Here is a 13,237-nt window from a genome sequence, read left to right as displayed (position 1 = left end):
AGGGGAGTCCAAGCGGGGATTTTAAGCGTTAAGGCTGATTCTCACTATCAAGCAAGGCAAGTGCTCGTGTGGCAAGGCATTAGCTCGGCAGGATACATTTTACATAAAATCTTATGAACTTCACGGGATTTAATTCAAACTATGCGTACCAGGCACCGGCAAGCGACGGGCTTTGCATGCGACATTCTTTCCAAAACAATATTTGCCTATACTTTGGGCTAATTAGCAAAATACAAGGAAAAGTTATTTACCAGCAATTTTATTGCTGGAATCGAATCTTATGATTCTATATATTAATAATATAGGTATGCAAAGTCCGCAGATGGTGCGCTTCTTTTTTTTATAAACAAAATGGCGCCCGAAAACCGTGTTGTTTTTTAAATTTTTGCTCTATAACTCCAAAGATTTTAACTTTACACCAAAAACACTCAAATAAAAATTCACCGTAATTAAATTCTGCATAGAAACTTGTTTTTCCCGATTTACTTCGACGAAAATTTACCCCGGAAAATGCGGGTTTTTCCAACAAAATCTTTAATTTTCAACTAAATTTTTAGATAAGTATTCTTCTAAAAGAAAAACGTTTAATTGTGATAAGTGGTTCCTGAGTTACAACCGGTCAAAGTTGACCGGCATTTACGTCAAATATATAAATAATAGGATCATAGTTTTTGAACTATCACCTTTTTATTTTTGTCCTCTTTCTCCACACCAATTTTCATATCTTTAAAATACTCATACAATATATTATTATAATAAAAACTATCGATATTACGAGTAAAAATTGCCAAAAATAGCAAAAGTCCAATTAAAAATTAGGTTGGAGAAAATGTAATCTCAAAGAAAATGCGTTTTCTCGGCTTCCCATGGAGCAATTTTCTTCATTCTTTTTTTGTTCCCAACTAACTCGAGTAGAGCCATCTAATTAACGCATTATTAAATGTCAAACTTGCTTTTGTTTTGTTATAATAGATTAATTTATTTATAAGAAAAGAAAACTATATATTTTTCCAGTTGCAGACTTTTTTTAGATAAACTTACTGCAAGTGTACCTTTTAACGTTAAAAACACAAATATTCTCATTTGAAAGTTGTATAATTATTTAAACAATTTTTATTTAAACAACTTAAAAAAATTTGTTATAATAAATAAATTAATTTATTATAACAAAACAAAAGCAACTTTGACATTTAACAATGCGTTGGTTAGATGGCTCTACTCAAGTTACTTGGGAACAAAGAATGAAGAAAATTGCTCCATGGGAAGCTGAAAAAATGCATTTTTTTAACGTATACCGATTTTGAACTTTGAGATTACATTTTCTCCAACCTAATTTTTGATTGGAATTTTGCTATTTTTGGCAATTTTCACTCGTAATGTCGATAGTTTTTATTATAATAATATATGTTATGAGTATTTTAAAGATATGAAAATTGGTGTAGAGAAAGAGGACAAAAATAAAAAGGTCATGGTTTAAAAAATATGATCTTATTATTTATATCTTTGCCGTAAATGCCGGTCAACTTTGACCGGTTGTATCTCAGGAACCACTTATCACAATTAAACGTTTTTTCTTTTATAAGAAGGGTCCTGCCGTTTTTTTTCCAATACCGTTTTCATGATTTAATTTAATTTAATATTTCCCGAGATATTCTATTTGTTTATAAGCCAAAAAATTGTTTGTAATTTTAAAATATTCCTGAGGCCGTTCAAATAGTCCAATTTCAATTCTGTAAACTACATTAGATAGGTACAATGTTTTTTATACAAAAATCATAAGTATTCTTATATATCATAATTATTGTGGTTATAACAGTGACCGTAAATTTTTAATTAACAATTCAATTGTTGCTAAACTGTTCATTCTATTTCCATCGGCTTCTGGAATTATAATCTATGCGAAAGGAGCTTTTATTTTACCAAGATATTTAATTATTGATTAACAATTACTTATCTAAAATTGTAGTTGAGAATTAAAGATTTTGTTGGAAAAACCCGCATTTTCCGGTGTGAAAAACCAGTTTCTATGCAGAATTTAATTACGGTGAATTTTTATTTGGGTGTTTTTGGTGTAAAGTTAAAATCTTTGGAGTTATAGAGCAAAAATTGAAAAAACACGATTTTCGGGCGCCATTTTGTTTATAAAAAAAGTAGCACACCATCTGCGGACTTTGCATACCTATATTATTAATATACAGAGTGAGTTTTATGTATGGAAACACTCAATTATCTCGAAAACAGCTTGCACGATTTTTATAGATTTTGGTAGGTAGGGGTTTTCTAATGCGTTCGATATTATAGTGCTAATTACATTGTTGTCAGATCTTCTGTTTTCTGCAAATCTACTGAACGTTCTTATTTCAAATGGAACACCCTATATATTTTTTGCGTTTTGAAGTCCTTAAGAAATGCTGATTATTTTTCATGTTATATTCCCTATACCTAAATGCCATAATTTCGGAGTTATTGCTACATTTATTTTAAAAAAAATTAAAAATTTAAAAATTTAAATCTATTTTCTCGGACCAGAAGGATATTATTTTAGGTTCTTTGGATCATTGGGAACAAAAAAGGTCTTTTGTAATTTTTCTCTAGTTAATCGTTTTCGAGCAATCAACAATTTAAAACCGAAAAAAATTGAATAATGACGATTTTAAAGGTTCTAAAACACAAGTAAAAAATATAATTTTTGAAATTATAAAGTACCTAAATGTAAGCCCAACTCTTCTTCTGATAGCTTGGCATAAGATTTTTTGTCTCTTTTTATTGTAAAACATTGATTTTTAATATTTAATGAAGTGCATATGAGAGGACGGGCGATCGGGCTGCATTAACATTTAAAATTACAAAATTTTAAAATAAAACAATCTTAAATTACTTATCGGTATCTGATAAAATAGGGCTTGAGGTTGAATTTGGGTACTTCGTAGTTTCAAAAATAAAATTGTTTATGTGTTCATGAACCTTGAAAATCGTCATTATTCGATTTTTTTTTCAGTTTTAAATTGTTTATAACTCGGAAACGATTAATTTTAGGGAAAAATTATAAAAGATCTTTTTTGTTCCCCATGATCCAAACAACCTAAAATAGTGTTTACCCGGGTCAAAAAAAATTGATTTTTATAATTTGTTTAATTTTTTTTTAAATAAATGTAGCAATAACTCCGAAATTATGGTATTTAGGTATAGGGAGTATAACATGAAAAATTATCAGTATTTCTTAGGGACTTCAAAACACAAAAAATATACAGGGTGTTCTATTTGAAATAAGAAAGTTCATTAGATTTCCAGAAAAACGGAAAATATGACAACAATGTAATTAGCACTATAATATCGGCCGCATTAGAAAACCCATACCTACCAAAATCTATAAAAATCGTTTAAGCCGTTTTTGAGATAATTGAGTGTTTCCATACATAAAACTCACTCTGTATAGAATCATAAGATTCGATTCCAGTAATAATATTGCTGGTAAATAACTTTTCCCAAAAAATGGCCTATTCACCGATAATCTGTCCAGGCTACTAGCATGTGTCGTGAAGGTCACGACAGTGTAAATACCTTACCGGCAAGCAATCTGCAATCGTGGTTGTTTGGAATCAATTTTATAGAGACGATAGAAAAAAGAAGTATTTTGTTTTTGAAGAGGTCCCTCCATATGTGCCTATTTTTCTTCTTCTTTTGGCATCATAACCCTGGTCTTTGCCTGTCTGGCTATGTTCTTCCATTCGGATCTCTCTTGTGTACTTTTTCTCCATTGTCTTATGTTCATTGTTTCCAGGTCGTCTTCCACGTCATCCATCCCTCTCGTTCTAGCCCTTCCTTTTTTCGCCTTCCTATCGGCTTCCATTGCAATATATTCTTTGTTGTTTATTCATTGTCTTTTCTCGGCACATGTCCCAGCCATGACAGTCTTTGACTTTTCACAAATTGTACAATAGCGTAACCTTCATTCAATTCAGTAACCTCGTTGTTTCTCCTAATTCTTACTGTGCCGTCTTCCTCTTGCACCGGGCCATATACTTTTCTCAGTATTTTTCTCTCGAATGTAAGTACTGAGTTGGGCTTCATCCCTTTTCGTCATTACTCCGGTTTCACAACCATAGGTTACTACGGGTCTAATCAATGTTCTGTAGATAGTCATTTTGGTTCTTTTGTCTAATAATTTCGATGTCATCAATCTTTGAATAGCATAGTATGTACGATTCTCCTCTGGAAATATGTGCATTAATTTCGATCCTTCTTCTTACGGAATACGGAATTTTTCTGATTTCTGTGCCCAGATATGTGAAAGCATGCACATGTTCAAGAGTATAGTTGTCTATTGTGATATAATTTTCATTGTCAGGTGTTCTTTTGACGGTGATGTAATACGTTTTTGCTTCGTTTATTTAAAGATCCCTTTTTCGTGCTTCAGGATCAATGTTTTTGAATGCTTCCGTTAGTCGTGTTAAAGTGTAGAACTAAATCGTCTGCATATGCAGTAATTTGTACTGTCTTGGTGTTTAAATGGCTGGTTACATTGGTTTTTCTGATGAGTGACTCAAGAACTAGGTTGAATATTATGGTTCAATATGCATCAATAAGTTGTTAAATTCATCCACTGTCATTCGGTTATATTTCAATTTTGTCTGATCGTCTAAAAGTTAGGAGTGTAACGTTGCAAATTCTCCTTCTTCTATGCGTTTCTTTAGCATTTTATGCACCCAACAACATATTTTTCTATTTCTGTAATATTTGTTTCCATTTTCTGTTTCTTCGTCTAATATTAGAGCAATTTTTATTAACGTTCAATTTCAACATTGTTCACTACACAAAGCAACTAACCCGCGGCAAGTCTTTCGCAGTGTGAATTGACACCGAAAACCTTGCCCGTGCCTTGCCGTTGCCGGTCCGGTTCCTTGCACGTCCAATGAGAATCAGGCTTTACTTGAGCGCGCCAGAAAATCACATGGGGAGAAACCTTGTACCCTGTAAATGTACTCCTACCATATCTCTTAATTCTTAACTCTGCGTAAAAAATCTACCCGAAGAAGAATTCGAAAACGTCAGATTAAGACAAGGTAAGTTAAGTATATGAACAACAGTGTATGTTTCAAAAATCTGACGATTAAGGGCGTAAGGAAATTAGTTCAGAGAAATAAGGAAAAAAATATCCTGTTGCTGACACAACCCCCTCTAGGCCGAAACCAAATTTTTTGAGTAGTATGGACATCTATATTAATAACCTATATATTATTTCCTGCAGCCGATTTTGATGATATACATAGTTATAAACAAATAAAATCAAAAAACGGTAAATTTTCGCTTTCTTCGTCTATAACCAAAAAGTTAAGTATTTTAAACAAATTTGAGAGTAAGAAACTCATAAATCGTATAGAAAACTTCAATATGGCGTTCGCTGAATATGTCTATCCTTGGTTGCTTAGAAAATTGCAAAATAAATCATAAATTTTGAGTTTTATAAATATTCATAACTTATGTAAAAATTAATTTAGAACGTTCTTATTACACGGAATGCTGAGACTTCTGGTGCTTAAATTATATTTTAAATTTCAAATCAATTGGTCAAATAGTTTAAAAGGTATTTAATTTGTTTATCCCAAATTAATTTTTTTTGCAACGCTATAAGTCAGAAAATGATGAAGTTGCAGTAATACTTTGGCTAGTTTATGAAAGAAGAAGATTTATACTATTTTATTTAATAAAAAAAATGACAAAAAATAATTCTAAATATGTACTGCAAAATTATTTTGCAAAAACATGTGAATTAAAAAAAGGGGGCTAACTTCGTCCCTAATTGTCCTAGGACAATTGTTTTTCTTTCTAAATGTGTACAAAAATTCAATCTTTCCAAATATGAAAAAATAATTTTTCTACGGGTAACGGTTAAAAAGTTATTCTAATTGTTGATAAGTAAGCAAAAAATCGACGTGTTTTTGCAAAATAATTTTACACTGTTTAAAATTACTTTTTGTCATTTTTTTTTAAATAAGTCAATAGTATAAATGTTCTTCTTCCATAAGCTGTCAGAAGTCTTACTGTAACCTCATAATTTTCTGACCTAGAGTGTTGAAAAAAAAATGAATTTGGGATAAACAAATTAAATAGCTTTTAAACTATTTGACCAATTGCTTTGAAATTTAAAATATAATTTAAGCACCAGAAGTCTCAGCAATTGGTGTAATAAGAAGGTTCTAAGTTAATTTTTACATAAGTTATGAATATTTATAAAAACTCAAAATTTATGATTTATTTTGCAATTTTCTAAGCAACCAATAAGGAAAGACATATTCAGCGAACTCCATATTGAAATTTTTTAGACGATTTATGAGTTTCTTACTCTCAAATTTGTTTAAAATGCTTACCTTTTTGTTGTAGACGAAAAAAGTGAAGATTTACCGTTTTTTGATCTTAATTTGTTTATAACTATGTATATCATCAGATATGCAGATGATACAGTAATAATAGCCGATAATCTACAAGACCTGCAAAGACTCATGAGTAAAATAGTAAGGTGTAGTAGGGAGTACGGACTCTCTCTCAATATCAAAAAGACGAAATTTATGAAAATTAGTAAAAACAACCATAATACTAACGAAATCTTGATAGTAGAGGGCCAGCAGATCGAAAGAGTAAAAAAGTACACTTACCTAGGGACACTTATAACCGAAAATAATGACTACACTGCAGAAATCAAAGTCAGAATCGAGAAAGCACGTTCTAATTTTATGAAAATGAAGAACGTCCTATGTAGCAAAGATTTAACATTAGCTCTTAAAGTACGCCTAACAAAATGTTACGTATATAGTGTACTATACTATGGACTGGAATCATGGACGTTAAATGTAGAGACAATGAGACGACTTAACGCCTTTGAAATGTGGACGTATAGAAGAATTATGAGGCTTTCCTGGGTAGATAGAGTTACGAACAATGAAGTACTGAGAAGAATAGGTAAAGAGAAGGAAGTTGAACTTACAATTAAAGAAAGAAAACTACAGTACCTCGGACATGTAATGCGGGGCGAGAAGTATTGCATCCTGCGACTCATAATGCAGGGAAAGATAGATGGCAGAAGAAGCATCGGCAGAAGACGAATTTCATGGCTGAAGAACCTGAGAGAATGGTTTGGATGCAGCTCAAAACAACTATTTAGAGCTACTGCCTCAAAAATTAAAATAGCTATGATGATTGCCAACCTCCGTAGCGGAGATGGCACCTGAAGAAGAAGATATCATCAAAATCGGTTGCAGGAAACATAAAGGTTATTAATATAGATGTCGATACTACTTAAAAATTTTGGTTTCGGCCTGGAGGGGGATGTGTCAAGAGAAAAATCTTATTTCTCTGGACTAAATGGGTGAGTCACAAAGTTTCACAAAAAAGGCGAATATTTCGTGAAATGAACATCAGATCGAAAAACTGAAAAACACGTATTCAATATTTTTCAAGAATCTATCGAATGACACCAAACACAACAGCTGGGGTGGGGGGTTGCTTTAAAATCTTAAATATGAACCCCCATTTTTTATTGCAGATTTGGATTTCTTACGTAAAAATAATTAACTTTATTCGAGACATTTTTTCGAATTATGGATAAATGGGTCACAGGGCTTTACTATGCCGCATAATTGGGCCGATTCGATGTCTAATTTCACATAAAAACAGCCCCAATTGGGGAAGAAAAAAAGTACTCTTCCACCATGACAACGCTTCGGCTAACACCTACGCCGTCATCATGGCAAAATTGGTCGAATTGGTCTACGAAATGCTCTCCCATCCACCGCATTTTCAGATTTGGCCCTGTATGCTAAAAGACGTCTAGAGAGAAGAAGAATATCCTGGTTGTAAGATGTCTGTTTAATACAACAATTTTATCTTGTACATCTCGTCTATTAAAGCTACATATGTAGTACTAGAAAATGTTGTACTACACAATTTAAAATATAATAATAAATAACCACAAATAAAAACATAATATAAATTAAATAAATAATAAAATCAAAAAAGAATAATGTTGAAAGCTCAAGTACATTACACGTACATTAAGTAATTTTGTATATTTCATTTATTTCTCCTACGAAGGGAATTTATAAAGAAAAGCTCTGCAGAGAAAATGAATATGGACAAGAAATATTTAATTGAAATAGATTACATTCTGTGTACAGAAAATAGTAAATTTATTTCTTTTTTTTTCAATCTGTTGGTTATTCGTGGCTGTATTATCCCGTCCACGAAAATTCTTGAAGAATAACTTCAAAAATTAACTTTCCTTTTACTAATCTTCAAAAACAGTTACTCAAAGTCTTTATCTATTTATTGGAACCTAGGGTTAAATTCTGGCGTAATACTTGAGCTTTCAATATGATAGTTATTAAAAACATAAAATTACTTACAAAAACATCAACTCATGCTGTGATAAAATGTTACTCATTTGCATAAGAGACCTTCGAATGGATAAACTAAGGAAAAAATAAAAAAGAATAAAAAATAAGAAAAATGGTAATAAATAAAAACATGAATTGTACATGGATGAGAATGAGAATAATTATGTTGTTAGAAGTTATATGCAGTTCTGCTATTACCTACAAAACTTGATGCAGTATACAGCAATATGATTAACAATAACTGCAGTAGAGAGGAATAGAGCTATAAAAGATTCCAATGCCAGATAGACTGGATTCTTTGAGTAACAACCATCACAACCTTTTTATTTCTAATGGAATGGTTGCTACACTTTTATAGCTTTTCTGATTAATTTTTCATGGGAAATCAAACTGGTTCTGGTTATTTGATTCTATAGTTAATTAATGTAACTCTACAATTCCTTTCCATTCTCTTCTGTTACTCTCCAGTTTATAATACCAATATGGACTTTTATATGGTTGTTTCGTCTTATTTGTTCTTGTGTCTAAGTCTTTTGTGCATTGATAAATCTAAAAATTTCTTATATTTTGATGAATTCTCTTATTTTATGATTAATCAGTTTCCTGAATTTATCATTACCTATGCCGGGTCTAGGACGTTTCATCGCCGCCAGTTCATCGCCGGCCGATTCATCGCCGGCCGTTTCGATGCCGCCGGTTCATCGCCAGTCAGTTAATCTCTAACTGATATATTTCCGAATTTTCGACAAATTTTCGACAGTTACATTTATTATTTATTTTTAGTATTAATTAGGAATTCTAGGAAATGCGAGATATGACCATTCCCGTTGCCATACTTAATCTTTTAATAGCCTTTTAAACTCTTATAATATAAAATATAATTTAACACTACAAATTTAATACTGTTTAGTATCAAATTTAGGAAAGTCGAAATAGAAGAGTAAATTAATATAATAATATTTTTTATCTATTTATCTGTCATAAGTTTTGAACTGAATTTAACGTCGTGTCGTGTCATCTCCCATAATACAAGATCAACTGACTAACTGGCGATGAAACGGCCGGTGATGAAACGGCCGGCGATGAAATGGACTGGCGATGAACCGGCGGCATCGAAACGGCGGCGATGAACCGGCGGCGATGAAACGTCCCATTCCATCTAATATCAGACACATTTGTCACCAACTTCTAAATATTAACTCACTGATACTTAATAATCTAACGTCTATTCCACCAAATTGTTTTTTCATGCCAGGTCCTCCAGCTCTTTTTGTTTATAAAAAAAATAACAATTAGGTATAGCAGTTTACCTTCATTTAAGTATTCTGGAAGTGTTTTTAAAAACAACTACTGCAAAAATACACTACTAGTAACAAAATTATTCTTTTTAAAACATAATATGATTTAACGATGTCTTCTATAAATTAAAAGAATTAATAAATTATTAGCTGCCTTTGTATAGACTATAGACTAAATATTAACTGCTACAAATTACTGTTGGTTCAAAATAATTAAATTCTCCTAATCTGAAGCTATTCAGTTGCAATTCTGAAGCAATTCTATTGAGAACAAGTAAGCTTGTCGCACTCTGTTTTTATCTCCATTTTGCCTGTTTCTTTCTTAGTGTTGGAAAATTATCGAGAATGAAAAATCGGAGAATATTCCCGAGAATATTCTCGAGAATATTCTCGACATGGAGAATTTTCTGAGAATGAACCCCAAATCATGATCTTATATACAAAATTATGAGACGAAACAACAGTGTTCTTTGTATATAAAAAATACAAAAACAACAGAAAACACAAAATTTCTTTGATAAGAAAATAAAATTTTCTTCGTAACAGCAAATAATCGATGTGGTATGGTAAAAGATGAGACCTCAGATTCAGAATCTATTTCTATCATTAGCTCATCCTAGTCATCTACAATCTGCATTTCAATGTACTGACGAGTTGTGGTATTTTGTTTTTCACGAGTGGCCAGCTCAGTCATGGATTGGTCTACGTCTAACAATTTTAAATTGTGAGCAATAAAAGTTACCTTGCGAGCCCGTTCAGCAGTGAGCCGGTTTCTTTTAGAGGAGTGGATAAAAAAACCATAAGTACTGAAACTTTTTTCAGTCACTGTACTGGATGAAGGCATGCTCAATATATTAACTACTATTTTAGTTAATTTTGTTCCGAAACATGTACATTTTCACCATATGATTAAGTCTAGTTTTTCAATTGATTTTACAACGTATGGTTTTCCAAAAAATCCCTCCTTAGACCGATAAAGTGCCAAATCTGCCATTATTTCAGCAAACTCAGTTTCCTTAACTTGTTCTTCTCTGCTTAAATGAACACCATTCTAAATATTGGCACGTTAATACATATTGCACCAAAACAATAAATATTGACACTGTAACTTTGTGACTTTGCACTTGCTAGTGGTTCATGGGATTGGCAAAAACAATATATTTTTTAAATTATAATAATTTGACCCGTATCTAGTTTTTATTTTTGTTTCGGTTTTTGAAAATATAGAAAAATTTTTCCGAGAATATTCTCGAGAGAATTTTCTGGCCGAGAATATTCTCGTTCTCGAGAATATTCTCTTGAGAATATGCTCTTCTAACATCACTATTCTTTCTATACCAGAAGAACTCATACTACAGCCTACATTTAACAAAATTTTTAATGGTACAGAAATAGTCAAAATTATCCCCACTTTCAATAAAAGAAAGGGAGAAAGACATTCAATTTTTTTGTATATTTTATTGATATCAAAGAAAATTACTTTAGTATAGGCGCCAAATAGAGGTCACTGTAGCCTTTCAATTCGGATGGGCAGACTCAACGGTTTCTTACGGATTTTTGGGTGCTGATTACGAATTTCGAGGGTGGATTACGATCCGAGTGGTCAAAAAATTGTTAAAAACAATTTAATTGTTTATAAGGCTCTAGCCTAGCTCATAAACTAAGAGATATAATTTTTTTTCAAATGAAACTTGTTCCTTAATAAAAAAACATTGAAAATGGCGTTTACTAAGCTAAAACCCAACAATTAGAACTCAAGATATTTTAAAATTAGTGAGTAATGCAAATTACAAATTACAAAATAATTATTTTTCGAAGCTTTTCCGATCGTAACTCGGCTTCTACGTATGTAAATGAGCTTTACAAGGTCTCATTTTAAAGCTTCATTCATAGACTTCCGACAATGTTTGTTAAATTACTTTATCTTTATTTGTGATGAAGTTGTATCCGTTTGAAGTTATAATTCTCTTAAGTTTTAAGCAAATTTAAGCAATAAACATTTACACTTTAATTAACATTAATGATAGAAGAACTCAAAAGGAACATTTTGAGCTTTAAAAAAATGTTCGTAGGTTTATTTTTGGCCAAGATATCGATATTTTAATAGCGCGCTCTGGAGCGCAATATCGGCTCACAGCGTGAAGGTTCGCGCGCTAACCTCTCGATACAAATTATAATTTATATGTGCATACGCTATCTTCATTTTTCATTTTTGAAGATCCTAATACAATTTTATCATATAATTCTTATAATTAAATCATCATACAGCATACAGTACCTCGTATCACCTTTCATTCTATTTACTTTTTCTTCGATTTTTTGTACTAAATGAAAAAAAAACATGCAACACTAAGATTTCAGAAATATAACTAACAGGGAAGTTGATCTTATTTATTAATACTATTTTTACAAACATTTTCTTTTTTACAAATCTCAACTTTTTTACATCTACATAAGATTTTAGAGCAATTTTCACAGGCATTTTTTTGTAGACATTAAAAATAATTAGTCCTAAAATTAAAACTCTTTGGTGCTTCAGAGTCTAATTATCTATATGATATCCATATAAAAGCGGATCGAGTTAATTTGCAGCATCATCACTGCATCTAAAACGACCATTTTATGTGGCGGCGTACACACAATTGACGTGCCTTTTGATGCTGCTGCAAAAGAACTAGATCAACTTTTATATGGATATCATATAGATAATGAGATTCTGAAGCCCCAAAAAGTTTTAATTTTAATGCCTCGAAGAACAGACCTAGTACCACCATGTAGGTAACTGTAAAATTTGCTCTAAAAACTTATTTACTTATATGTAAAAAAGCTGAGATTTCCTGTACATCTCGATGCAGATGCATGAAAGAAAATGTTTGGAAGAATAGTATTAATAAATAAGATCAACTTCCTTTTTAGTTATATTTATGAAATCTTAGTTTTTCATTTTTTTTTCTCATATTGTACAAAAAATCTATGAAAAAGTAAATAGAATGTAAGGTGATATGAGGTACTGTATGATGATTTAATTATAAGAATAATTCATCATCATTCTCTTTGCCTTATCCCTATGCGGGGTCGGCTTCTCTAATTGCATTTCTCCATACAATTCTATCTTGGGTCATATCAATGTTAATCCCCTTTACCAACGTGTCCTGCCTAATCGTCTCCCCCACGTCTTCTTTGGTCTTCCTCTCCTACTCCAAAATGACAAAATTTAATATCTAATATCTATAATTTTATCTTATTTGTTAGACTATACAAAACGTTTTATAAAGAATAATTTTTTTTCGTAAAATTAATATTAACGGAGCTATCATAAAGAAATGATGTTGGGTGTCCTTGATTTGAGGAAAATTTTCAAAAAATTTTTTTAATTAGAAGAATATAAATGCAGATTATAACATAATTTTTAATTACAAACAACTCTTCTTAATGACATTTTTCGATATTGTGAAATTTAAAGGCACTTTACTCTTGAGCAAAATTCATATTTTTTGACATACCTCGTATACAGTTTATAAAATTTGATATCTGATGATTGCGTCTTAG

The 13,237-nt window shown here is 31.3% G+C and overlaps 1 protein-coding gene across 2 annotated transcripts in view; it reads right to left on the bottom strand.

The window, feature by feature from the left end:
- The window catches only part of LOC126886408 (SH3 domain-binding protein 5), an 87,517-nt gene that overhangs the window by 35,466 nt on the left and 38,814 nt on the right, over nt 1-13,237 (bottom strand). The window contains exon 3 of one of the 2 annotated variants that reach the window (XM_050653342.1): nt 8,400-8,465. The exons of the other annotated variant lie outside the window; for it this stretch is intronic. Within the exon in view, the coding sequence (XP_050509299.1) occupies nt 8,400-8,465 (66 nt within the window). The remainder of the gene's footprint in view (nt 1-8,399; nt 8,466-13,237) is intronic. 2 annotated transcript variants of the gene reach the window in all.

This window comes from Diabrotica virgifera, chromosome 6 (genome assembly GCF_917563875.1).
Source record: "Diabrotica virgifera virgifera chromosome 6, PGI_DIABVI_V3a".
Taxonomy (NCBI): Eukaryota; Metazoa; Arthropoda; class Insecta; order Coleoptera; family Chrysomelidae; genus Diabrotica; species Diabrotica virgifera.
Note: the sequence above shows the minus strand (reverse complement) of the source record. Positions and strands in the feature narration are given on the sequence as shown.